The sequence below is a fragment of the Apodemus sylvaticus genome, chromosome 17 (genome assembly GCF_947179515.1).
Source record: "Apodemus sylvaticus chromosome 17, mApoSyl1.1, whole genome shotgun sequence".
Classification (NCBI taxonomy): Eukaryota; Metazoa; Chordata; class Mammalia; order Rodentia; family Muridae; genus Apodemus; species Apodemus sylvaticus.
This window is the reverse complement of record NC_067488.1, coordinates 67593916-67621384: the sequence shown is the minus strand read 5'-3', so window position 1 is coordinate 67621384 and position 27469 is coordinate 67593916. Positions and strand designations below refer to the sequence as shown.

The 27469-nt window shown below is 42.5% G+C and overlaps 2 protein-coding genes across 10 annotated transcripts in view; both read right to left on the bottom strand.

The window, feature by feature from the left end:
* Window positions 1–45: 45 nt before the first annotated feature.
* Window positions 46–4695, bottom strand: Npff (neuropeptide FF-amide peptide precursor). The gene is made up of 3 exons (XM_052161834.1): window positions 706–4695; window positions 333–472; window positions 46–230 (listed from the first exon to the last, which is right to left on the bottom strand). Exons 1-3 carry the CDS (start codon window positions 805–807, stop codon window positions 128–130), a joined length of 345 nt encoding a protein of 114 aa, XP_052017794.1. The 5' UTR covers window positions 808–4695; the 3' UTR covers window positions 46–127.
* Window positions 4696–4787: 92 nt separating this feature from the next.
* Window positions 4788–27469, bottom strand: part of LOC127668237 (cyclic AMP-dependent transcription factor ATF-7) — an 85988-nt gene continuing 63306 nt past the window's right edge. For all 9 annotated transcript variants that reach the window (XM_052161800.1, XM_052161803.1, XM_052161804.1 and 6 more), the window contains 8 exons: window positions 27109–27246; window positions 24446–24603; window positions 23253–23352; window positions 22633–22749; window positions 21887–22039; window positions 17899–18096; window positions 14303–14411; window positions 4788–10676 (listed from right to left, as the gene is read on the bottom strand). In XM_052161800.1, the coding sequence (XP_052017760.1) occupies window positions 10459–10676; window positions 14303–14411; window positions 17899–18096; window positions 21887–22039; window positions 22633–22749; window positions 23253–23352; window positions 24446–24603; window positions 27109–27246 (1191 nt within the window). In that variant the 3' untranslated portion in view covers window positions 4788–10458. The remainder of the gene's footprint in view (window positions 10677–14302; window positions 14412–17898; window positions 18097–21886; window positions 22040–22632; window positions 22750–23252; window positions 23353–24445; window positions 24604–27108; window positions 27247–27469) is intronic.

Below are 27469 nucleotides of genomic sequence, written 5' to 3'. Positions count from 1 at the left end.
TGGGCTCCCACCCGTTTCCTCAAAGTCTTGTCCAAACACAGGGAATCAGAAGCCAGACAATTTTATTTGGGGGCACACATGGAGCATGGGGAAGTGATTTTGCATGCAGGCACCACAGCAGATGATGTTACTTCTTCCCAAAGCGCTGAGGAGTGGCCATGCTCCAGAACTCTCTAGCCTGGGGACTTAGCTGCTCCTTGCTCCAGGAACCCCAAGCACTTCTGCCAAACCTTAGGAGAGATTCATCCTTAGTCGGTACTCCCTCTACCTCACCTTCCCTCATGTCTCCCTCTGCCCTCCACCCTTCCCAGCCTCTGCCCTTTGGAACTCACCTCTGGGGCTGAAACAGGAAAGCTGGGCTCCTTATAGGTCTTTCCATGGCCTGGAGCAGAATATACAAGAGGGACCCAGGAATCTGCATCCTGTTTGGAGTGTGGGCATACTGTGGTAGTCGGGATCCCTTATCTTCTTCCTGTGATGAGGGAGTGGCAGGGAAGGAACCTAGCAATGTCTTGTACACTGAAGACATGGAGGGAAAGAATGGCTTCTACGGGAAACTTGAATGGGCCGAGAAGCCATTTCCCTCCCTTAGAACCCAGACTTCTTGAAGACCTCAGTAGCCTGGCGAACATCAAACCCTGTACCCTAAGTTTCAGCTGAGGGGAGGTGTGGCTGAGTAAATGGGCCAGCAGAATGCTCACTTACTGCAAAGGCTTGGTCTTCACCCCAGCTCCCTGCCTTTTCAGTGTGGCTCCAGTTCAGCAGCAGCAGCAACAGCAGCAGCACAGCAGCCCACTTGGAATCCATGTTGCCATCTGCCTCCTCAGGGCCCCAAGGTCTTCTTATACCTGATGTCCCCTACCCCCCACCTCATCAGCAGCCTGGGGGGAAATCTAGACAGGCAGTGGAAATGCATAGCTCTATTAAGAGCCACCTGGGACCCCCTCCCATAGTCCCCTGGGGACTTTCTGCTTTCAGTTTCCTACCCCCAGCCTAAGCCTGAAGTTATAGACTTTATTAGATGCATAAATCTTGTCTCCAGAGCTCAGGAAGCATCATTAATTGCAGACAGTTTGTCAGAGCTGGGCCCTGGGGAAACCTTACAAGAACCTCCAATCTTTCAACAGGTTGGAGAAGCTTCAATTGATCACCTCTGGTTCCTGACTGGAGAAACTCCTGTCAGGATTAGGCATTATGTCCTGGATGCAAAGGAACTAGGGTTATGAGCAGGCTAGGGTGACTGACTCAGGTTGGTCCCTACTGCCTGGAATGGGTGAGTGGACTACAGCCCATTTCAATCCCCACTGCTTCTAGTGAGATTAAATGTGGGTTCACTATTCTCAAGATTTGCCTGTGAATAGTTAAGTGAGATACAGGAGACCCTTTCTGGAGCCTCACTGAGTAGAGGTGGCCTGTAAATTTTGTGGACAGGCCCATCTTTGCCAGAGAACTGGGGAATGGGTCTCCACAGCTGAAACTCTGCTGCCACCTGGTGGCCACTCTTCACTGCCACGTCCGGCCATCTCCCTTTGCAAATATTTTGTCTAGGAGGAGTTGAGGACAGTGTTCTTTGGGGCCAGGGATTGTTACATTGTTCCAGAGCCCTCTGGTCAGCAGGGGCTCTGCCTGATACTGGTTCTAATATACTACTGGAGCTGACGAATATGGTCCTGCTTTAGGGAAAGACAATCACTCCATGTCCAGGAAGGGTCCTTCAAAGGAGTTAGTCTTTTTTTTTTTTTTCCTTCCTCCCAAGACAGGGGGTTTCTCTGTGTAGCCCTGGCTGTCCTGGAACTCATTCGGTAGACCAGACTGGCCTTGAACTCAGAAATCTGCTTGCCTCTGCCTCCCAAATGCTGGGATTTAAGGCGAGTGCCACCACCGCCGGGCTAAAGGAGCTAGTCTTAACCTCACTTGCAAATGCAGGTGTCAGTGCACCATGTCTTTAGCATAAACAGAAGAAGGACCATGTCGGGGTTCTACCCCATGAGTAAAGCAAGCTACTCACACTCTTCCTCACTTACATATAGGAACAGTAAAATAATTACTTTCTAGGAGAAACATCTGGGATACATTTTGTAGGAAAGCACAGTCCTGTGTTTTCAAAATGTCAACTGTGATTCCCTTTGCCTTCCTCCCACTCCAGTCCTGGGGAACTTACCATCTCCAGAGACAGTGCTGAGTGGGCTTTAGCTTCTTGGTAGCCTCTACCAGAGGTTTTAGCTCATTCAATGGAGTCTCCGAACATCTCTCAGTCCATATGTAAAAGCCCCTCACATATTTGGAGACGTACCATGTATCCACATCTTCTTTGCTCAACAGGGAAGTATGTTATTGGAACCAACTTACATTTTAGGTTTGTGGATAAGTGGCATTTTAAAATTTGTTTCTTGGGAATCAAATCCAAATGAAGAGCTAGGCAGATGATCTACTTCTAGATCAGGTTTCTATCTGATGTTCTAGAATACAATACATCCAGGTTTGGGTAAACCTTTCTGTAAGCTTTGTCAGGATTTTCCCATAGAACTTGTTATGCATTATAGTTATAACAGTTCACTGCTGCTTTTGTGGGTCTTCTTGGTTTCTCTCCACATCTTTCTTTCTCATTTCCACTGTGCTCACTGTGTATGAAACAGGTGTCACTATTTAGCCTTGGCTGGCCGGCCTAGAATTGTAGACCAGGATGCCTCTGCCCCTCAAGTGCTGGGATTAAAGGTGTGTGTCACAGTGCCCAGCTTGTCTGGTTTTCTAAGACTGGGACTCTGTATGTACATAGCCTAGCATGCTATGTTTTCAGCTTCCCAAGAACTGGGATTATAGATGTGCATCACCATACCATACCTGGTAGGAAATCCGTTTTTTATTTTATTTTTTTTTAATGTTTGCTCTTGAAATTCACTCTTACTTCAGAGGTAGGCTGATCTCTGAGTCAAGCCCAGCATCTACAGAGCTAATTCCAGAATAGTCAAGTCTACACAGAGAAACTGTCTCAAAACCAACAACAAAGAAGCAACTTGTTGGAGGCCCCTGAGCACAATCTCCAGCACCCAGATAACAATTAAAAAAAAAATCTAACCTGTTATCAAGAGGCTGTCTTGAACAGCAAACGGGCTGAGTACACGGCAGCCTCACTGGCCCATGAATAGAGCAGTCACTCTGTTCACTGCACTGCTGCCTGAGTACCAAAGTCTGGGCTGAAGCTACCTACATTCACAACGAAGCTGGTTCACTTCTAACTTGTAGAGAGCAGGCACCTCTAACCTCAACAAAAATTAATCATTCTAACCTGTTACACTGTCTTGTGTTAGGATTCTCATCTCAGCTGGGCTGTAGTGGCATATGCCTTTAGTTCCAGCACTTGGGAGGTAAGGTGGATCTTAGAGTTTAAGGCCAGCCTGGTCTACAGAGTGAGTTCTAGGACAGTCAGAGCTACACAGGGAAACCCTGTCTCAAAAAAATTATTTAAATTTTTAATTTTATACCTGAAAGAGCAGGTGCCTGGGGAGGCCAGTCCAGAGTTAGCTACTCTGCAATTGGAATTCCAGAAGTGAGCCACCTAACTGGAATTGAACCCAAGTCCTCTAGAAGAACAGTAAGTGCTCTTAACCACCGAGCCATCTCTCCAGTCTTCTCCCAGACTCTCAGTTTTAGCTTTTAGTAATGTTCTTTCTTTCTTGGACTCATTATGTGCTCCCCACCACTTTTTCATTTTTTCATTTACCTGGGGAGAAGGTGAGACACAGACTTCACAGAGCATATGTGGAGCTCAGAGAATACCTTGCCAGTTCTCTTTCTACCGCATGTGTCCAGGGATCAAGCTCAGGCCTTCAGGTTTGGCAGTAAGCATCTTTATTGCTGAGCCATCTTGCCAACCACACACTGATGGCCAACAACGTTTCCATTTCCTAAGGAGGCTCTGAGTCCTTCATCAAATACCAACCGGGTAGATCTGTTCTCCCAGGAAACCTTAGAGGTACTTGTTCTGTCTTTTGTCAGGTTTTTTAGTCTGTCTCCACTGGTGGTTTCCACTAGTAGAATATACAGGAAGACACAGACACAAGAAGGATCAGTGGCTCGCCTGTCCGTCTTCCTCACCCTGATCATTACCTGTTCTCCTTTGAACTTTTACCTGCTTTTACAAAGTTCGCCTCGAGTTTCCAAGTCTTTTCCTCTTTTTAATTTTTTACTTTTTAATTGTATGTCTATGTGATGGGGGAGGGGTTATGGAGGTGAGTGGAGTGGAGTGCCTGTGGGGGCAAGAAGAGGGCAGCAGAGCCCCTGCAGCTGGAGTTAAGGGTGGTGGTAAGCTAGTCAACATGGGTGTAGGAATCAAACTTGGATCTTTTGAGGCAAGAGTAGTTTTTGCTCTTGACCACTGAGCCATCTCTCCAGCCCTTCCTTCTCCTCTCTAGAGAAAGCTTGACTTTGTCTACTTCTTTGTACACTCCCAACTCTCTTTCTTGGGAGTAGGACTTTTTTTCCCTTTTCAATTGTTAGAAGTGTGTGAGCATAAAACACTGGAAGAGAAAAGGGTCCGGGTGTTCAGTACTCCCATTACAGGGAGCACACATTAAGTTCTCTGGTCAGTGTTTCTATGCTGCCTTGGCTCTGAGACTGTTTAAAGATCTGAACTCTGTGTCTTCTCTAACACCACATTACTTACTGAAAGCAGAGAGGAGAACCCGCTATTTCTGCCCTAAGAAGTGGAAGGGGGAGGGTAGTGAGTCTCTGGGAGTGACCAGTGGGCCCCATGAGTCTGCGTAGGGAAGCACCAAACATACCAGTGATTCTCTTGATAGTTTAATGTTATATTTGCAGCATAAATAAGGCACAGTATATGTCAGGGTAAAGGATGGAGGGAGAAGGCAAGGCTGGGTGATAACTGCTAAATGGCATGGGGGAAGGGAGAAGGGATGGTTATGGAGAAGAGCTGAAAGCCCCTGCCTCAGCCCCGCCCCAGGAGATTGTGAGAGCCTGCTCACAGGGGTCATGCTGAATTGGGTGGAGGGAAAGGACAGAAGACACTTTTGTAACAAAACAGCCCAGAGCACTGTATCCTCCCACCTGTCAAGAGTCTACCACTGGAGCCTGGGAAGATCCAGACTAGGTCGAGTTCCTTGAGGATGGAGAGGTATTGCTACATGTCAAAAGGATATAGAAGACAGAGATATATTCATAGATACACATGGCTTTCTTCTCAACATATACTCTATCAGGATGTAGGAGGCTCCACTGTGGGGGTGGAGGCTAATCTTCCTGCAAGAGATGTGGTGTGTACACAGGGAAGAAATGGACAACCAAGGCTCTTGCTGATTTTGTTGTTTGTTTTGAGACAGGGTCTCACTGCATAGCTATGATTGGCTTTGAACTCCCTATATAGACCAGGCTGGTCTTGAACACAAAGAGATATTCCTGTCTCTGCTTCCCTCACAAGAGCTGGGATCAAAGGTGTGTGCCACTGCCACTCATGGCCTTCCTGCTGGTAATGTCACCAAGAATGCAGAACTAGTAGCCTGCAAGGAAATATGATTAAGTCCTGCCCAGACCAGTGCAGGCAAAAGTTTTAGAGCTAAGACTAGAAGGAAAACCAACCTAGAATTTGAGATGAGTGATGTGGTGGTGGCCATTTTAATGGAAGTAGAGGGAAGGACCGGGAAAATAAAAACATCAATTCTAAGGCAGAGAAAACATTTAAAGTAATTGGTGTCACCCCAGAGCTAAGATGCTCCCAGCCTGTCCTCTAGGGACTCTCATGTGTGGACCAGCAGCAGAGACTATTAGTTAAAGCTCACCTTCAGAGTGGCCACCTCAGGAGGTTGGGATGGCCAAGAGAGTACATTTCTAGCAAGCTCTCCAGGTGATGGTGCTGCTGATGTTGCTCTTGAACCATGTTCTGAGAACCACTGCCCTAAAGTAAAGTCAGTGAAACTAATGCTCACAGCCACTTTAACAGCTAAAGCCTTACTCACAATAGCTGGCTTACAGCCTACCAGCGCTACATTAAAAAACAAAACAGCAAAGAAAACACCTAGTAGCTGAAATAGAAACTTGCATCTACAAGGACATAAGCTGCCTTAATCTGCCCTACTTTCACCAGCCTTTGTTCATTCTAGGGTAGGATTTTACCTCAAAGTAACAGTGCAGACGGTAGGAATGTGGCCAGCAGGCGCTGCTCATTCCTGTGGGATCACCAGGCTGGTAGAGTAGGGGGATTTGTCTATGCATATGCATGTGTACAGACAGGAACAATTTGTAAGAAGAGTGTCTAGCTGGACTGGAGTGGGGGAGGGACTTCTGACAGGCTTTAGGATCCTCACCTGTCCTGTCCCACCACAGCTCCCACTCTGGTCAAACATGTCTAAAGAAAGAAGAAGGCATATCAACAAAGGCATGTGTGACACAGCTGCAAGACGTGTCTAAACAGACTATAATTTTCTTTTCAAAAGAAGTACATATTTCTTTTTGGTTGGTACAATAGATAATGGAAATGTGTTCTGAGGATGAGAAGAAAGTTATGAGAGGGGACACACTGGGGAGAGTGATCTCAGGAGTTAGCACCTTTAAGGAGCCTCTCAGAAGCCAGAGGAAGAATTGTGTGTGTGTCTTTTTGGTGGTTCAGGCTGTACAAAGTACAGATATATATCTCTCAGGATGATGGTGCTGGAGGGCAGGTCCCTGAGGAGATGGGAGAGGTGAATCAAGAAAGGAGTCAAGAGCTACAGAAAAGGAGAAGGAAGGCAGGTAGCAAGGCAAGGTTCACCATTCACCAGCACAGCTTCCTTTAGTATATGGTCAGGTGTTTATAGCCATGGACAGGAGTAGAGGAAGGAGGTGGGGCAGATTTGGCATATTCAGCCAACAGGGAGGGAGGGAAGGAGCCGTGTCCTTTCCAGCTCTCCCTGGGTGTTGAGAGGCTTCTTAGCCTTTGAGAGTCCGAACACTCTGTGTTATATGGAGTGGGTAGCAAGAGCACAGACCAGGCCTCTGACCACTCATGAGCCTAAGACATCATACTCTCAGTTCCTTTCTGATAGACCTTTGAAGAAGGGCTCAGTTATATAAAACAAAACAGAGTTGGGAAAAGAGTTACAACTGGAGGACATCATCATCCTGACTGATGCACAAAACACCACAGAGAAACACAAAGAACATGAGACAACAGTGAACTAGGACACACTACAAACCTCTCCTTAATGAAAACCAAAAGTACTGAGATGTCTGAGAATTCAGAGTTGATGTAGAAATCTCAAATACACGAGTGAACTAGGAACTGTATATAAAGCCTCCAAAATGAACAAAACAGTGAGTGGGTAAGTTGGAGGAGAAAGTCAGATATATGGAGGGAGATTTTAGTGAGGGCATTCAAACATGGAAAAGGAAGGAGACAGAAATTAACATGAAAGAAACAACCAAGTGAAAAGCCTCACCAGAAAGTATCCCCAAGAGATAAGATCATGCAGTTCTGCAGTGAAGGACAAAATTGGGACAATAATATACTCAGACATAGACACAAACACACAGACACACAGCAGAGAGAGAGAGAGAGAGGGAGAGGGAGAGAGAGAGAGAGAGAGAGAGAGAGAGAGAGAGAGAGAGAGAGAGAGAGAGAATGAGTGTTAAAGAACATGACCAGTATCTTCAAGAAGCTTCAGATATACTTAAAAGACCAAACAAACCTCAGAAGCCACTGGGGAGAAGGAGGGCCTGAGATAAATTCAAAAGGAATTAGTCAAATTATTTAATGAAATTATACCACAAAATTTCTTAAACCTAGGGACAGGAATTGACATTCAAACACAAGAGGCATATTGAACCCCAAATAGACATGACCAGAGACCCCTCTATGACACATCATAGTGAGATGTCAGGAAGGGTTAGTGACATCCTCTATGGTATCTAGTTCTGGTTCGTGTAAGTCTGGAAGGCAAAGGTCAGGGCTATGACCACTGGCAGCAATAATGTAGGTGATGACCCCCTTGAGTGTAAGAGAAAACTTCAGCATAAGCAGTTACTCTGCTTTCTTAGCGTGAAGCTGAGAACCAACTACCAAGGCATCTGGGGTTGTCTTGCCCGTTTCTAATTTCAGTGCTGCTTTCCTGCGATGGTTCTGGTGGTGCCCTGCATCATTCAGGTCCCCAATACTAACTTCCTACTATGAAAACAAAGACTCTAGAGAAGCAGACATGAGGGTCAAGAAAGTGAAAAAGAACCTAAAGAACGTCCACATATAGTAGACATGCAACCCAGGACAGACTGGCAGGTTATACTGATTTAACACCTGACTGATGGAGGAAGAAAATAGTCAAGGGTCTATTCAGGGTCTTTGGGAGCTATAAGCTCAGTTATGTTTTTGTGTAATGCTGCTACTGAGAAGTCAAGACAATTAAAAAAAAGAAGAAACAAAATTCATAAGCAGGAAAAAAAAATCCCAGAAAGCAGCCATCTAAAGAAGTCCTGAGCTCAAACTACGGCTGTGAGTTTCTAATGCCATGTGAAACTCATGGAGATGGTAACCTGCCCTTAACCATCTGCTGTGACATTTGCTAGCCTTGCCATCTCAGAGGCTGTTTCTGCTAAGCCCCTGTGGTAGACTATAAAACCAGCTCCTAGTTTTTATTGGGTGTGGCCTGTTTAGCAATGACTCTAAAGAGTAGGGGGGAAATTTACATAAAACCACAAACATGTCACAGGATGGGCTCATTAGTCTAAACTCTGAGGAAATAATCATACAAGCTACAACATTTCCTCATTCCTCCATGACAGTGAATTTTGGAAGACAAAAAAAGGAAGCAAGCAGTTACTCTGCATATTTAAGATGGAGCTAGATAAGAGGGACTCTTGGCTTGAGTAGATGGCAGAAGGTGGTTCTGGGACAACGGGGAGGATTCTCAACTCAAGAGCTATTAAAGCTGACCTATCTATCCACAGGCCTTTGGCTCTGGAAGAACCTGCATAGCTCAGAGCCAAGGAAAGATGAAGAAGAGGAGGGGTGCATTTCTCTCTCTGTAACCCATAAAATAAGGGCAGCCAACAGCCACAGACAGCAATCTCACAGACAGGCCATATCCTGAGTGCTCTGCTGAGATTATATATAGGAAAATGTATACCTTCTATCTCCACTCAGTCTTATATGCAAAAGCACCCATGACCTCAACCATGACGCTTCAGAGCCCTGGAGCCTGTACCGTGGACAAGTTCAATGAAATTTCAGGACTAGAGACACCTAGTAGGTAGGCTAAGAACCGGGTGAGGGAAAAGAGAAGGAAGGTAAGAGAGTTCTGGACACTGGTTGATACAAGACATTCCTTAGAAAAGAAGGGAGACTGAGAGCTGTAGGAGGGATGGAGAATGGATGCAGCTTCTGTTTGACAACTCCTAGGAGGGCTGAGCTAAAGTAGTTATAGTGGGAACAGGCAGTGATGTGGACAGGGAAGCAAAGTAGAGAGGCAGGAGCACAGATGACCAAAGATGACAGTATGTAGACTTTGGCCAGTAAACTCTTGTAAAACATAAAAGAATCAGTTAATCCAGTAACCTGATGGAACAAGTTTTAAGTTACACTGTTCCCATCTGCCCTGATGATTAGAACTGGAGGGTAGAGAAGGAGACAAGGAAGCCCAGTTAGATCCCCAGCTCTCTCCCTTTTCATTGCCACTAACAATAAGGCCACAAGATGAGGTTCCCAAGGCATAGTGGGAAAGTAGGAGAGACCCCACCACTAGACTAAGGAAAGTCAAGAGACAAAATGAGGTACCAATAGATTTGGAAATGAAAAAATGATTCAAACTCTCAGAGTTTTGCCTTTTTTGTTTGTGTTTGTGTTTGGTAGCAGATAGGAATAAAGCACATAGAAGAGGTGGAAAACACTGCTACCATTAAATATATTACATTCTCGACAAGTGAATGTTTTCACTGCAGTTTAGGAAGGGGAAAAGAGAGAAATAAGCAGCTATTGGGAGACAAAGTCCTGAGTGCATGGGGTGGCTGGGGATGGGTCAGCAAGTAACAGGCCATCAAATCTCGTCTCCCTCTATCTGGCAGGAAGTGGCATGCTAGTAAGAAATAAGAATATAACAGCCACAGCTCAATGGGAGGAGAGGACACTGAGAAACCCCAAACCTATTAGTGCAAGGGTTAGTGTTAGAGACAGGCACACATGCATCAGGGCCAGGGATGATTGCTCAGACCATATGAAAGGCCTTTGGCTGTAGGTACATAAGAAACCCTACCCTTGGGGGATGATCTATGTGGTTTTGGGGCCAGAAGCCCCTAGTACAGGTGTTAATCGTACATGATCATGTGGCTAAAGAGAAAAGCCCCACATCTGTCCATACTCACAACACACAATTTCTTCCTCTCCATACTGCCAATTCCAAGGCAGACAGGAGGGGTAAGTTGATCTCTCTCTTGGCTCAGGCGGGCGAGCTCTGGCTGGGGACCTCTCCATTATGGGAGGCATCATCTGCCCGCAGACTGCGACTGTGGGGTCATGATCACATGTGACTGTATGGGCATGCTCAGTTCTGTCCTTTGGCTGGCCATCTGAGTGAGGACTGAGGTGGCCACAGCTTCAGCTGCAGATCGAACACTAAGGCCATTGCTAGGGACTGTTGCGGAACTGTGCTGAATCACTGGGGCTGGAGAACCCGTTGGCTCTGAGCTTTCCTTGGGACTTTCTGCCAGGAAGGAGGGCAAACAGTAGAGAGCAAGTGGTTAGAAAATAGAACAGAGGAACAGAAAGGACTCTTCTTTGTCATAATTACAAAGAATGCAAAGGAAAATTAATCTCATCTTTCTTCTTTTTTTTTATCTTCAGAGCTGAGGACTGAACCCAAGGTCTTGCGCTTGCTAGGCAAGCAAGCGCTCTACCACTGAACTGAGCTAAATCCCCAACCCCTAATCTCATCTTTCTTTTTAGAGAAAACTCTCCAAAATCCTGGCCTCAAGTCATGAATGGCCTGAAAAATAAGAAGTTCTGTCACAAAACATAAGTTCTGAGTCAAAAGAACACAGCATCACATTTAATACATGGATGGAGGAGACTCTCCTATGGCTTGTATTTACAGTCTAGGTGGGTAAAAGCCCCTTTCTGAAGCTTGTACTAAATTATTACCTTAGTGAAAGCCACTTGTTTCCTCCAAGAAAAACTTAAAGGGATGTGATCCATCGGCTCCAGAAAACAAAGACTACTTGGAAATGAGGATAGACTAGAGATAATTCAGAATTATCTAAAATTATCTTTGAACCTGTTCTGTTTGTAGAAGAAAATTAATCTCTTTTCCATTTCTTGAAAATTTTACATTTGTGTATATGCATGCATGCATGCATGTATGTGTGTGTGTGTGTGTGTGTGTGTGTGTATGGTCACACACATGCCAAAGCATGCACATGGAGATTAGATGACAACTTTCAGGACTCTGTTCTCTTAGATCAAACTCAAGTCATCAGGCTAGGCATCAAGTACATTTACCTGCTAAGCCATCCCATTGTTTGCAAAAGCATTTTAAAATAGATCCTTCATCTGGTCTTATTAATTTTCAAAGGAATTAAACCATTCCATTTTAAAGAATGTTTCTTTAGTATGTAGTTGACACTATATGTAAAACTATTAAATCCCAAATTACAATCAAATGGCAACATAAACAGCCAAGATTCAGAAAACACATATAAACAGGTACACATAGAATATGTCAGAGTCTCTTATCAATTAGCCATTCACTGATGATATAAGATATTTATTATAGATTATATCATTCTATCTAAAGTGACAATAACATTTTATTGACATTTACATAACACCTGAGCAGCATACAAAGGTAATGGCAGCTGGTCAACTTTTATTAAATGTTAGTCTCTATAGCTGCTTCAACAGAGATGTATGAAGTTAGGGAAAATTTCCAATAAGTGTATTGTTTTGTTTTGCCTTTTTGTGATGGTGTTTCATGTAGCCCACTCTGGCTTCAAATTCTCAATCTGGCCTTTGCCTCCCAAGAGCTCTAATTACACTTGTTTGTATCACCATGTCTGTGTTGGTATGCCCATCTCTTGATGAATGTCTCAGTCATCTTTCAAATAGATTCAAGAGGATTCAAATACTGCCTCCTCAGTAAACACTTTCTTGTTACCCACAGGAAACTGTCTTGTTACCTGTGCTTTCAGAGCATATATTCACTTACTCCACAGACACTTACTGAGCATCATTTATATGTGAGGGTAATGGGGTACACAGCAGAAGCTCCCTGTCCAGGGGCCCTCAAGGGGCCCTGTCTGTCCTTTCTCATTCACAGATTCACAAAGACCCAATGAATCTCTGAGAGATAGAGATAATGTCTCTTATGTCAAGTACCTAGATAATGTCACAAAGTAGTAATTAAACACATTTTTGTGGTAATAAATAAGTAGTTTAATGGACTAACCACCAATAAGAGTTATTATAAGGACTGAGTAGAAAATTATATATATCAACTGCATACTGAAGAACATTCAGTCCTTACCTTCTTTAGCCCATGAACAGGATATAAAATAGTTAATCTAGGTACACTGCCTTACTTTTGCTTGTGCATACTTGATGTCTCTAGCAGAGTATCAGATCCTTCATATTGCACTTATGCTTTGCACCCTCTGGTCTGCAAAGCTGAAGTCCTTGTTAATACCAAGATTGGGTGTAAATGTTCCAAATACTTCTCCATCTCATTCCAACGATACTGCCCCATACAGCCACATCATCTGTGTTTGAGGCAGGTCTCTCTATGTATTGTGGCAGTCCTGGGAACTCATGGTGTAGATCAGGTTGACCTTGAACTTGTAGTAATCCTCCCACTTCTGCCTCTCAAGTGCTGGGATTCCAGGTGTGGACTACCAAGCCTGACCCTTCCCTCCCTTCTTTGTTTGTATTTTTGAGACAAGGTCTCTCAGGATGGGCTTGAATTCATAAACCTCCTGTCTCAGCCTTCTGGGTGTTGGGACTGCATTCTTATAGCACCATTTCCAGTTATGTTATTACTGTTATTATTATTTTAAGGTTTCTGCTGGGTTTGATTGTTTATGATTTGGAGGCAGAGGCAAGCATATCTCTATGAGTCAAGGCCAGCCTGATTTACATAGAAAGTTCAGGGCAGCCAGAGCTACACATATATCCATGAACCATGTATATGCTTGGTGCAGTCAAAGGAGGTCTTAGGTCACCTAGAACTGGAGTTATCAATAGTTATGAGTGCTGGAAACTGAACTCAGGTCTTCTGCAAGACTGGTAAATGCTCTTACCCTCTGAGCAATCTCTATACCCTAGCTGTATTATTTTTTTGTTTTCACATTTACCATAAGCCACATATTTCACTTTTTTTTTTTACTTCATCTTACATACTAAAATACAAGCTCTTCAACCTAATCTGTTTGGTTCCTGTTATGTTTTGTTACCCAGTATGTGCCTGGCACAGAACAGCAACTCTGTTAGGATTTGCTGAACAAATCAACACATCTGGAAGTACAGATTAACATTTAAATAAATAATTTAATAAAGATTGTTAAATTTTTTCTCAGAATCTCTGAGAAATATTTTACATCTCTTAAATGATGAAGGCAATTAGTGAAAAAACTATTTGCTATATCTAGCATTTCTATACATTTATTTAATCTGTAAAGGAAAACTAGCAATTATTAGTTTTAATTATCCATAACAAAATTTTCACTGTAGTATGTATTTTGTAACACTGTTAATGCTGAGTACAATTTTGTAGAAATCTCTGATTACAAACTGAAACCAAGACCAAGCTATCATTAGAAAGGTGAAATCTGTCCTCAAGTCCCAACTTTTCAATTTCTAAGAACCATCAGCTGTTCATCTTTTCTCTAGGCCAAGACTGTCTTTGGGATCAAAAGATCTCTACCACTTTCCTACTGTTTGACTTGGGTAAGTAATCTAATCTGAGTAGTTTTCTCACTTACACATGGAATGGCTACTTCATGAGAGAACTGTGAAAGTGGTAGAGCATTTAAATAAAACAGATCCAAGAAATACTGCATGCTTCTTCTCTCTAGTGGTTATAGATAACATAGATAACCCTGCATTACTGTCAAAGCTTTATTTTTTTATTTGAAAGAAAGTTTCATGTAGCTTGGGCTTGCCTCAAACTTTGGCTATTGTCTATAATTTTAGATCTTAAACTACTGATCTTACTATTACAGATTATATTTATATATATATAAATGATGCACCAGAAAGAATGGCTTTATGAACAGTTAAGACACTCAATACTTGTGATTTACCAACTGACTAATTTAGCTTAGGATAGGAATCACTCACCTAGGTAGCCTTGAGTCTTTTTCTGTAGTGCAGTGACTGGGCAGTCTTTATGAGCTAACAGTAGCTGTTTCAACTGAGCCACCTCATTGCGTAGTAATGTGACTTCATTCTAAAGGAGGAGAGAAGTAAAGAATATTAAGAAAATTCATTTTTAAAAAAAAAAGCAATTGGGATGTGGAGGTGCCTGCCTTTAATTCTAACTGGTCCACAAATTGAGTTCCAGGAGAGCTAGGGCTGTTACACAGCGAAACCCTTGTTTTGAAAAACCAAAAGGTCAAAACTCATCTTTTATTCTTGGACTGCTAATGGCTGTTGGTTATATCAGAACATTACAGCAAACATTTATATGGACTTATAAGATTTTTTTTTGCTATCTATAACAAACCATTTATTGTAATAGTAACTTTAGAATAGTTCTTATGTTGAGCATAGACAGAATGCTGTCTAGATTTTCCTCCCCAAATCGGGACATGATCTGGCAAGTCTTCTCAGGACTAGGACAGTCATGAAGTCAGTGACAGAAACTACCTACAATTGGGGGCTAGTGAGATGGTTCAGCAGTTAAGAGCACCGACTACTCTTCCAAAGGTCCTGAGTTCAAATCCCAGCAACCACATGGTGGCTCACAACCATCCATACAAGGCGCTCTCTTCTGGAGTGTCTGAAGACAGCTACAGTGTACTTACATATAAATAATAAATAAATCTTAAAAAAAAAAGAAAGAAACTGCCTACAATGAAAAGTAAGGACTCATAACAAGAGAAATGACTGTTACCTGGAATAAATGTGATTAACCTTATAGTAATAATATAAGGTTTTTTGACCAAGAAGAAAGCATGCTTCCAGTAATCTGTTGTTGTTGTTGTTTCTTTCTTTTGACAATGTCTTACTTTGTAACCCTGGCTGGCCTGGAGTTCTGTTTGTAGACCAGGATTGCTTAGAACTCACAAAGAGCCAGCCACCTGCCTCTGCCTCCCAAGTGCTGGGATTATAGGAATGAATCACCAAGCTTGGTGTCAGAAATCTTTTTAACAGAACCATTTAATCAAGTGCATGCAATGTCTACTGGAGCACTACTGTTCTATTGAACAATTATAACAGTGTTAGTGTCCACTGATCCACAGAACCTGATATACTCAGAATGTAGAAATATATAGCAATTTAAAAGAACAAGGTAGATCCTTCATCTCCTTCACTAAGACTCCATGAGTTACTGTTAAGTCATTCATGTTTAAACCAACTCACAATCCCTCCAATTCTACCACAAAACCTAGAAATAAAAAGTATTCAGAAATATGAGAGTCTGGGTATTTATACCCCATTTTTCTACAGGGAAGATAATGGGACTGTTACTGGGAAGGTAAATTAAGGAACTTTGTTTTCACCCTATATATGTGTGTTTGAAATAAAAGAAATTTATTCATCTAGTACCTTTGTAATGTTTTAATAATTAGAAAAGTGAAGTTGCAAGCCAGGTGGTGATAGCGGTGCACGCCTGTAATCCTAGCACTTGGGAGGCAGAGACAGGCGGATTTCTGAGTTCGAGGCCAGCCTGGTCTACAGAGTTCCAGGACAGTCAGGGCTACACAGAGAAACCCTGTCTTGAAAAAACTAAATCCAAAAAACCAAAAAAAAAAAAAAAAAAAAAAAAAAAAAAGAAGGAGTTGCCTCACTTTTATTTAAAATATACTTCATTAAAAAAAAAAAGTCAGTGAGTTTTACTATAATAATTGCTTAATAAAACTTGCCCTAGAAAAAACAAAAAAAAATATACTTCATTTATTTTGTACATACTGTGTATACGTATGTGGGGGGCACATGCATGCCACACTGTGCACGTGTAGAGGTCAAAGGACAACTTCTCTCCTTCCACCCTGTGGATCCCAAGGGTAGAACTCAGATTGTCAGGCTTGATGGCAGATGTCTTTACCTACCGAATCATCTTACTGACCCATAAAATATACTTTCAAAACAAAACAAAACAGAAGAAAGGAAAATAATATTCAAGAGAACATAATGATTATAATTGTTCTGTTTGTGCTTATATGTTTTTCTCCTTTTTTTCCCTTTCATTAACCTACTGTGGTGCTTTGAATGAAAATGGCATCCACAGGCTCATAGGAAGTGGTACTATTCAGAGGTGTGGAGTAGGTAAGGCTTTGTTGGAGGAAGTGTGTCCTGAGGGTGGGCTTTGAGCTTTCAAAAGCTCAAGCCACATCCAGTGGCTGTTTTCTTCTGCTGCCTGCCTATCTGGATGTAGAACTCTCAGCTCCTTCTCCAGCACCATGTCTGCCTGTGTGCTGCCTTAGTTTCCACCGTGATAATGGACTAAACCTCTGAAACCTGTAAGCCAGCCCCAGTTAAATGTTTTTCTTTATAAAAGTTGTTATAGTCTTAATCCCAGTACTCAGGAAGCAGAGGTAGGCAGATCTCTATAAATTTGAGGTCAACCTTGTCTACAGAGTAAATTCCAGGACAGCCAGGGCTACACAATGAAACCCTGTCTTAAAATCAAAAGGCAAAAAAAAGTGTTGCTGTGGTCATAGTGTTTGCTTACAGCAACAGAAACCCTAAGACACCTACAATAGCTAGAGTAAACACATTTTTTAAATATAATTTTCTTATTTTTATGTCCATCGGTGTTTTGCCTGCATGTATGTCTGTGTGAAGGTGTCAGATTTTGGAGTTGCAGACAGCTGTGAGGTGCCATGTGGGTGCTGGGAATTGAACCCAGGCCTTCTGGAAGAACATTTAGTACTCTTTTTTTTTTTTTTTTTTTTTTTTGAGACTGGGTTTCTCTGTGTAGCCCTGGCTGTCCTGGAACTCACTCTGTAGACCAGGCTGGCCTCAAACTCAGAAATCTGCCTGCCTCTGCCTCCCAAGTGCTGGGATTAAAGGCTTGTGCCACCACCGCCCACCTCATTTAGTACTCTTTTTTTTTTTAAAGCTTCCCCCATCGTTTTTTTTTTTTTTTTAAGATTTATTTATTTATTATACGTAAGTAAACTGTAGCTGTTTTCAGACACTCCAGAAGAGGGCATCAGATCTCGTTACAGATGGTTGTGAGCCACCATGTGGTTGCTGGGATTTGCACTCAGGACCTTCGGAAGAACAGTCGGTGCTCTTAACCGCTGAGCCATCTCTCCAGCCCTCATTTAGTACTCTTAACTACTGAGCAATTTTTCCAGCCTGAGTAAACACAGTTTTCATTAGGTGTTGTCTAATTCCAGTCAGGTTCTGTTGGTGATTTGAGAGAGCATATACCCCAGGGTGCTTAACCTGATTTCCTTCATCCAGATGGGTCTATACCTCTACTCTTGCCTTTTCTCCAGTCTTCCAACTGGTGAGCATTCTATCTGAGTTACATCCTTGAATCCCAAATGGGTCTTGTGCTAATGGAAGATCTGGAAGGAGATAGTTTCCTTCTCAATTGCTAGGGGAAAGGCTTTAATTCTGACTATTCTGGGCTCTTTATACTTCTGGTCATACTTTTGGATCTAACCTAAGTAAAGAACCTCTGCTCTGCTGCTGCACTGTTCAGGTTCAGCCTTGCTCACCAGACTCTAAATCTCTACCAGTCACCCAGTACCACTTACACTCAGCTGAATGTTCTGAGAAGTAAGTTCTTCTGCCTTCTTTTCCAGGGAGGACACCCATAGTTTCCGCTTTTGGCGGCATCGGGAGGCTGCAGCTCTGTTACGCTCTAAAAACCGCTGCCGCCGCTCATCTGGATCTTCATCCACTGTGCGCCGTCGCCGACCCCCAGTGCTAGGGGTGGGCTGTGCTGGAGAGACCTGTTGCCCAGGAAAGAAGAATACTTGTGATGGTTTGTATATACTCTTCCCAGGGAGCAGCACTTTTAGAAGGTGTGGCCCTGTTGCAGTAGGTATGTCACTGTGGGTGTGGGCTTTAAGACCCTCATCCTAGCTGCCTGTGAGTCTTCCATTAGCAGCCTGCAGATGAAGATGTAGAACTCTCAGCTCTGCCTGCATCATCTCTGCCTGGATGCTGCCATGCTCCCACCTTGATGATAATGAACTGAACCTCTGAACCTGTAAGCCAGTCCAATTAAATGTTGTACCTTTTTTGTTTGTTTGTTTGTTTGTTTTTTGGATTTGGTTTTTTTGAGACAGGGTTTCTCTGTATAGTCCTGGCTATCCTGGAACTCACTCTGTAGACCAGGCTGGCCTTGAATTCAGAAATCTGCCTGCCTCTGCCTCCCAGAGTGCTGCGATTACAGGCATGCGCCACCACCGCCCGGCAAATGTTGTACTTTTAAGAGTTGCCTTAATATTTGTGTCTGTTCACAGCAGTAAAACACAAACTAAGACAATACTTTTTTCCTTTTTCCTCTGACTGAATAGTTTGGTTATACAGCCCAGGCAGACCTTGAATTTTGGTCCTCTGCTTAGACATCCAGAGTGCTGGGATTCACAGGCATAGATTTTGAACTTTGTCATTTGGTAGAGCAGAGAAGAACTTGATGGGAAAACCATTTTTTCCTCCAAATAAAACCTGAGCTAGGTAGATTAGTACGGTCTGGTAAAGATCTGGAATCACCAAGTCCTATCACTATGTCTTCCCCCCTCACACACACAGGCATTTGCAGGTCTACACCACCTACTTATTTTTATTTATTCTTTGAAGCAGGCTTGCTATGTAGCCCTGGCTTGACCTAAACTTGAAGTAATCCTCCTACTTCAGCCTTCATCCCTCCCTCTCTCTCCTCCCTCCCTCCCTCCTTCTTTCTTGGTTTTTTGAAACAGGCTTTCTCTGTGCAATAGAGCCCTGGATGTCCTGGAACTTGCTCTATAGATGAGGCTGGCCACGAACTCACTGAGATCCACCTGCCTCTGAGTGCTGTGATCAAGAGAGTGCAGCACTACCATGCCCTGCTGTCTTTATTTTTTTTAAGCTCTATTTGAAACTCTTTGCACTAAAGCACTTTGAATTATTTTTCCGGGGCTGGAGAGATGGCTCAGCGGTTAAGAGCACTGACTGCTCTTCCAGAGGTTCTGAGTTCAATTCCCAGCAACCACATGGTGGCTCATAACCATCTGTAATGGGATCTGATGCCCTCTTCTGGTATTTGAAGACAGTGACAGTTTACCTACCTACATAAAATAAATAAATCTTAAAAAAAAATATTTTTCCATGGGCATATATACAGAGAAGGCATGTCAACTTCATGGCAGTGGCCAACATCAACCAGATGCAGAAAAGTCACCCTTCCTGGGGACAAAATGAATATAAAACAATGCCGAAAGTAAATTCTTTTATAAATTAAAAAATTATATTATCATCATCATCATCATATGTGCACGTATGTATGCTGTAGTGTGTTTAGAGGTCAGAGTACTAGTTTGTAGAGTCACTTCTCTCCTTCCACCTTTATGTGATTCGGAAGCTGGAACTCAGGTTTATCAGGCTTTGTGGTAAGCATTTCCACTCACTAATCCATCTGCTGGCCCCTAAATTATTTTTAAATTTGAATATCCTTTTGTTTTGCTTTGTTTTGTTTTTTTGGATCTGTTTTTTTTAAGACAGGGTTTCTCTGTATAGCCCTGGCTATCCTGGAACTCACTCTGTAGACCAGGCTGGCCTCAAACTCAGAAATTCACCTGCCTCTGCCTTCCAGAGTACTGGGAATACAGGCGTGCGCCACCACTGCCCAGCTTGAATATCTTTATTAGTATTTTTCCCGTGCTAGTACTCAGTTTCATAAAGATAAGTAGAAGCTACAAAAAACAAAAACAAAAATGAAACAAACAAAAAAAAAAACAAAAACAAAAACAAAAAAGAAAGGTGCTTACCTTTAATACCAGCACTTAGGAGGCAGAGGCAAGCAGATCTATGTGACTTTGAGGTCAGCCTGGTCTACAAAGTGAGTTTTAGGACAGCCAGAGCTACACAGTGAGACCCTGTCTCAAAAACCAACAAAAGGAAAGCTACTTTAGGCAATACTGAATTTGTTCTCCAGTAGTATCCAGTAATGATTAAGGCATAATTTTATTTATTTATTTAGACTAGTATTATCTCTTGAAAGAAAACATTAGGAAATTTCTAACTCACATAATGAACTAAAGATCTACCCTGTTTGGCTCCTAGTATAAAGAGCCTTCCTTTAAAAATTACAGCTGTCAAGAGGCTGAGGCAAGAGGGTCATGAGTTTGAGATCTCTCCTTCAAAATATTCCAAACCAAAAACAAATGAGAAAAGCTATGAAAAAAAGAAAGCAAAGAACTCAGTAGTGACTGACAAGGGCACTGCATCCTTTCTCCAAGAGGAAAACTACCCAGATTAGGCAGAGTTTCACTGGTCCAGAGTTTCACTGGTCCAGAACTGCTGGCTTTGGGGAATGAGTGGTTCAGAATGGTAGGAAGCCCTAGCTTCTAAGAAGATACACAAATGAAAGCTCATGTTGTTGGCCACGGTTTAAGGCAGCATATGGGCATGAAATGTCTGGACATGTGGTGGTTGCTGATGAAGCAGGTGGTGACATCAGTAAAACAGAGACAAGGCAATGAATGTAATTCTAGAATCCAATCTCAGGTTGTTGTCACCTGTCCAGTAGAGACAATTACAAGAACCGGAGCTATTCAGTTCCTAAAGAATTGTACTAAAATGGAGACCTTGTTGAGAAGAGATTGGGTAACTAAACAGGACCTCCTTTGGCTTAAAATTTTTTTTTAATTTTAATTTCTCTGTGATGAAAAGGGACTAGTGGATTGGCAATGAGAAGTTCTTTTTGTGTATGTGTTCTCTTACTTTTTAATGAACCATCTATTTTACTACTATAACAATATATTGTATTAATATATTCTTTTTTAAAAGAATATTTAAATTAAATATTCTTTTTAAAAAATTTAAAAAATTAAATTAAAGATTTATTTATTTATGTACATGGGTATTTTGTCTGCATGTACATTGCACAGCAGAAGAAGTTATGGGATACCATGGGACTACAGTTATAGACAGTAGTGAGCTGCCATGCTGGGAATTGAACCCAGGTCCTTTGGAAGAACAGCCAGTGCTCTTAACTGCTGAGCCATTTCTCCAATCCCAGTATCAATATATTCTTTTTTTTCCTAAGATTTATTTATTTATTTTATGTACGAGTACCAGAAGAGAGCATCAGATTACATTATTGATGGCTAAGAAGCTACCATGTGGTTGTTGTGAATTGAACTTAGGACCTCTGAAGTTCAATTCAGATCTGAAGAGCAGATCTGAACTGCTGAGTCTTCTTTCTTCTAGCCCCTAATATATTCTAATAATGAGTCTTATGCCATAAAATCTAATCAGGTGACTGATAACTGTTTTATTACAACTTAACAGATAAGCAGGAGATACATCGACCTCTTCTGCAATAGCTCTGCATAATTCCAGCTGTCTGCATTTATGTCTAACATGAAGGTATGTAGATAATGAATAGTTTGTTTTGCTCTAGTCAATCTACCAAAATAGCTGGCTACCCAGAAAGCTAAATTTATTCTTTTCTCATCTCACAATTCTTAAAAAGCAGATATAACATAAAGAATAGGGGCAACACAGCTGGAGTGCTCATCCAAGGGCACAACTGACCTGTGGTTGGGCAGGGGATGGGGCATCAGGGTGCTGGATGAGGATCTGGTTCTGCTCTGGACGGGCTGTCACCATGGTGCTTGCAGTTCCTACCACCATTCCACAACCTCCATTGATTGAAGAAACTTGGTGGGTCAGTGTGGCTTTTAGTCTCTATGTGGAAAGATTATTTGAGAAGGCAAGAGTGAGGTTCTGTCAAGGATAGGAAGGATGAACTTATATTGTATTACTGATCTTATAGTTAAAATTCTTGCCCCAATTTTTTCTTAACAGAAGAACTAAAAGAAAGTGACAGGGAAAGTACCCACCTGGATCCCTAAAATGCCTACTCTTGTTCCCTGGCTATTATCCGAGCACAGCTGGGGACTGGGGCTTGTAGAAGCAATAGGTCCCACATGAAAGCTCTCTCTTGGAACCTGGCCAGATGCTAGTTACACAGCTATTCACCACTTGGCCAGCTCCCCTGCCCACTCACCCCCTCCATCTGTTATCCTGGAACTGAAATGGCAAGTTTTCTATTCCAAACAATCTGTGCTGCTTCTTCCTGTGCCATGGCCTGTGCCAGGCTGTAAGGATGGGGACAGGAGACTTAGAAATCAGGGTCTTTTCCAACACCACAGCAGAATATCTTTAGCTATGCAAACCTCAGAAGGTTCCTTTGCTTAGTTCACTTGAAAGACCCCAACTGATACTACTTCTTTTAAAAATCCAACATTTAGAAGTACTCTGGGCTAGGATGTACTCACCATTTTGGCTTCTGATGGCATAGGGTGGTGGCCAGAGGGAGAAATGGAGCCACTACTGTTAACTGGTGGGCCAGGAATACCAGGAATGTTCGGCACCATGGACACAGGTCTGGCCAGCTAAATCAGGAGAAGGACCAAAACCAGGAGATATGGTAGTATTGGTTTTCCTCAAATGAATTATTTCTGGGATTGGTATGTCAGGGCTTGTTCTGTGTAACCTGCTCACAGGACATGCAGGGACAGCCTGGGACATATCTTTCCTAAGGAGTGCCATAGGGTAAGGAACCTCATTCTGCAGTCTTTTCCTGTGGGAAAGTCTGAGGGTGTATCTTCAGGAAAGAGTGAGCAGTGCAGGAGAAGCTATGGGGTGAGTAAAGTCAACCATTCAGCAGGTTGGCAAGATCAACTCCTTGACTAGAAGCCAACTGTCCAGATGAATCTTTGTCTAGTGCTTCAGTGTTGCACTGGCAGAGGTTAGTGAAGAGTTTGGGCACACTGCCACATACAACTAATACAGTCCAGGCCCACATATCCCTGGGGGTCCTGTGGTTACAACCATTCAGGTGGAAGGGAGGAATCAGTGTGTTGGTGGGTTTGGCTGTCCTAACTACAAAGCTCACCGAAATAACAGAAGGCATCTGTACTGGAGGCCCTGGCAACATAGGCATGGTCTGTCCATTAGCAAGATGCATGACAAGAGGGAGGGAGCCAGTAGGAGATCTGCAGGAAAAATGAAATATCACAACAAATTTTTTAAAGATTTATTTATTTATTTTATGTATATGAGTATAAATAAAAACAGTTTTCAGACACACCAGAAGAGGGCATTGCAGATGGTTGTGAGCCATTGTGTGGTTGCTGGGAATTGAACTCAGGACCTCTGTGCTCTTAACCTCTGAGCCATCTCTCTAGCCCACAAATATCAAAGCCTTGACTCTTTGCCTAATGGTCTTCCTCTGACAATCAGAGAATGTTTTTTACAGTCTTCTCATTGGGGATGTTATAGAGCAGCACTATAAAACCTTGACATCCTCTTAAACATGGAAAAACAGATGGTGAGAAATGACAGTATTTTTTTTTTTAGGGATTAAACAAAAGCGCTTTAGACACATCAGGCAAGCCCTATTCTACTTGCCTTAGCCTGCGAAGCTTTGGTGGCTTTCTGATGCTGGGGACTGACAGGGTCTTGGACATGCCGGGAGAGTGCTCTACTGAGTCACACATCAAGCCCCACAGTCTAACAAAACCTTTATACCTTTCAAATTGATTGAATTCAATGGTTATGAGCTAACTGTATGAGGAATTTGGGATGATTAAAATCTCCACCAGCAAATTAAATGTTTTATTTTAGGAAATAATTTCAACAACTCATTTTCTTGGGTAAGAATAAATTTCTGGAGCCAGCTTCATTATCAATCCCAGAACTTAGGAGGCAGAAGCAGGATGATGAAAATTTGAGGCCGTGGAGCTTTAGAAAGACCATGTCTCAAAACAATAAATCTGAGAACAACATCAAAAGTTTCCATTTTTTATCAAATAATTTCAAACTGTAGAAAAAGATTCAGAAGGGCTGAATAGATGGCTCTCCTTATACTGCAGAAGGTCAGTCAGTTTACGGCCCACACACTGGACAGCTCCCAGGTCCAGCTCTCAGGCATCTGACAATCCCTCTAGCCTCTGAGGGCACCTGAACTTATGTGCACACACCCACAGGAGATCACACCTATTCATAATTTTAAAAGATAACAAAAATAAATCAAAAAAAAAAAAGGAAAATTGGGGTTTCATTGTTTTCTCTACTCTCTGTACTTACCCTATTTGCCTATTGGATGGTGGAGCCTGTGTGATGACAGAGGTTGGGGAAGGAAGAGTTGGATGAAGTGGATCATAACCTAAGTGGAGAGGCAGGGAGCCAGGACGTACGATGGTGGGTGTAGGAGTAGAGATCACAACAGGTTTTGTGGTAACTTCCTAGGGAGAGGAGACAGTAAACCACAGAATGTTTTAAGAACTATGTATAGGGAAATTTAGTGATTTTATTGAAAGAGCATTACAAATAGTTGTGACCCAATTCCATCACAATCATGCACCTATACCTCACCCATTCAGCAGGAATGATGATTTAAGAACATTTCAGAGCCGGACAGTGGTGGCTCACGCCTTTAATGCCAACACTTGGGAGGCAGAGGTAGAGGCAGGTGGATTTCTGAGTTCGAGGCCAGCCTGGTCTACAGAGTGAGTTCCAGGACATCCAGGGCTACACAGAGAAACCCTGTCTTGAAAACCAAAAAGCCTTAAAACCAACCAAACAAACAAAAGAACATTTCAGAGATAATGGCTATACCAATGAGATGACAATTGGAAAATCATTTAAAATCTTTGGAACTATGCTATACCATATAACACTATAGTATCATGTGAATTCTATGGATTTTCTACACTTGACCATGTCCTATGACCTTCAATTGAGAAAAAGGAAGGTATGCTATTGTGGGACAATCCAGTGTTTCCAACAGACTTCATTAAACAAGGTTGATAGAAGCTTAAACAGCTATCAGATTGAAATAAAGCTCATGCTTCTCACTGTTAACTAGTTAGGATCTCAGTCGGTTGATGGCCACACAAATCTTGAAAACATCTCTAGACACTAACTGTCTATAGAAAGGGGAGGGAGAGAAAAGGCTAATGCTTATGAAGAAGGTAGCTTTGAGAACTTAACAAGTCAAATTTGAAGCCAAGCATGACAATGTTTTGTCCTCTCCTTCCCTCTTTTCCCTTCTCTTTTTGTGGTTGAGCCCACAGTCTTACATAGGACAGGTAGGTTGTAGTGGTTTGAATATGTCGTCCCATAGATTCATGTGTTTCAATGCTTGGCCATAGGGAGTGGCACAATTAGAAGGTAGGGCATTGTTGGTGTACGTGTGGCCTTGTTGGAGGAAGTGTGTAACTGTGTAGGTGAGCTTTTGAGGTCTACTATGCCTAAGCTCTGCCCAATGTGGAACAGAACCTCCTCCTGGCTGCCTGTGGAAGACAGTCCTCTTCTGCTGCCTGTGGATCAAGATGTAGAACTCCCAATTAAATGTTTTCTTTTATAAGAGTTCCTGTGAACCGGGCAGTGGTGGCACACGCCTGTAATTCCAGCACTCTAGGAGGTAGAGGCAGGTGGATTTCTGAGTTTGAGGCCAGCCTGGTCTACAGAGTGAGTTCCAGGACAGCCAGGGCTATACAGAGAAACCCTGTCTCGAAAACAAACAAACAAACAAACAAACAAACAAACAAACAAAGAGATCCTGTGGTCATGGTGACTCTTCACAGCAATAGAACTCTAATTCAGACACAGATCTTCTGCCACTGAGCTTCACCCTCAGCCCAGTCAATGCATGTGCAGCATATTCTACTTGAGAAATATGCATTGTTGCTGGGATGGAATCCAGGGCACTGTGGATACTAGGCAAATGCTACTCTGAGCTAATACCACCAGCCTCTCACAACTTATTATTCATGGTTTTGGTTGACCAATACTTGGAGTGTTTTCATTCTTTCTTTTAATCTTAGAATGTATGTGATATATATATGTTTGTATGTGAGTGTAGTTATGTACACACCACAGCACATATGTGGAGATCAGAGGACAACCACCAGGTTTGGTCTTTCCCCTCGACCTTATTTTGAGAAGGAGGCTCTTGTTTTGCCGCTGTGAACACCAAGTACGTAGCATGCAAGGGTATTTTTCTACATATCTGCACCTGCTATCTAATAGTAGGAGCACTGTGCCTGGGTAGTAAGTTTGCCTGGGCTTTTTGGATTTGAACTTGGGTTCTCATGCTTATATGGCCAGAACTTTTACCTACTAAACTATCTCTCCATTTCCCGACACTTTTTTTTTAATAAATAAAATTTCTATGAAAATTCTTACTATTTCTGTTGGTAGAAATGCAGACTAATCTTCTATTTAGAGTTGAGAATTCTATTTAGAAGTGAGATTGATGGATGGCTAAATATATGTAATTATTACATAATGCTTAAGTATTTAAGATTCCTTTTAAACTAGGCATATGTAACCACAATCCCAGTACTTTGAAGACTAGAGCAGGAGGCTGAGTTCAAGTCCAGCCTGGGCTGCATAGATGAGATGCTGTCAAGAAATGAAGTTAAGGGCCGGGTAGTGGTGGCGCACACCTGTAATCCCAGCACTTGGGAGGCAGAGGCAGGCGGATTTCTGAGTTCGAGGCCAGCCTGGTCTACAGAGTGAGTTCCAGGACAGCCAGCGCTACACAGAGAAACCCTGTCTGGGGGGCAGGGGGGAACAAACAAAACAAACAAAACAAAAAAGACAAGAAATGAAGTAAGGAAGGAGAGAAAAGAAATGAAGGGGGACAAGAAACAAACAGCCATTCCTTTGAATCCAATCAATCCTTCTCATATCATTTATGATCAAAATTAACATTTGGGATGACTCCTGGGAAAGAACTTTACCTTCTCCTTCAGTGGCGGGGAGCAGGGGCTAGACGCAGGACTGTCAGGGGGTGATGAGTCTACTTCCACTGGCTCTTCTTCCTTGATTTTGATGTCTGGTGTAGAAGGCAGAGACATGTCAAGAGGCCCAGCAGCACCCTGTTGAAAAAAAGAGTAAACAGAGGTTAGGTTCAGGATGCCAGTGATTAGATGAGGTCATGTACTTCACAGAGTTCAGCCCTTGGTCAAAGCACTGAACTGCAAATGCCAAAGAGATGTGAACTCATGCTTTATATAAACCTTGTTCAAGTCACTGTATCTTCTTATAGCTTCTATTCCCTAACCACAAAATGAAAATAATATCAGCTACAAGCAAGTACTT

Bases quoted from the DNA above. Each gene is read 5' to 3' on its own strand.
- Npff (XM_052161834.1), bottom strand. From the start codon at position 807: ATGGATTCCAAGTGGGCTGCTGTGCTGCTGCTGTTGCTGCTGCTGCTG. The intron at 473-705 runs GTAAGTGAGCAT...CCCTCATCACAG, and splicing joins GTGAAGACCAAGCCTTTGCA to GAAGAAGATAAGGGATCCCG. The intron at 231-332 runs GTGAGTTCCAAA...ATCTCTCCTAAG, and splicing joins TTCCTGTTTCAGCCCCAGAG to GTTTGGCAGAAGTGCTTGGG.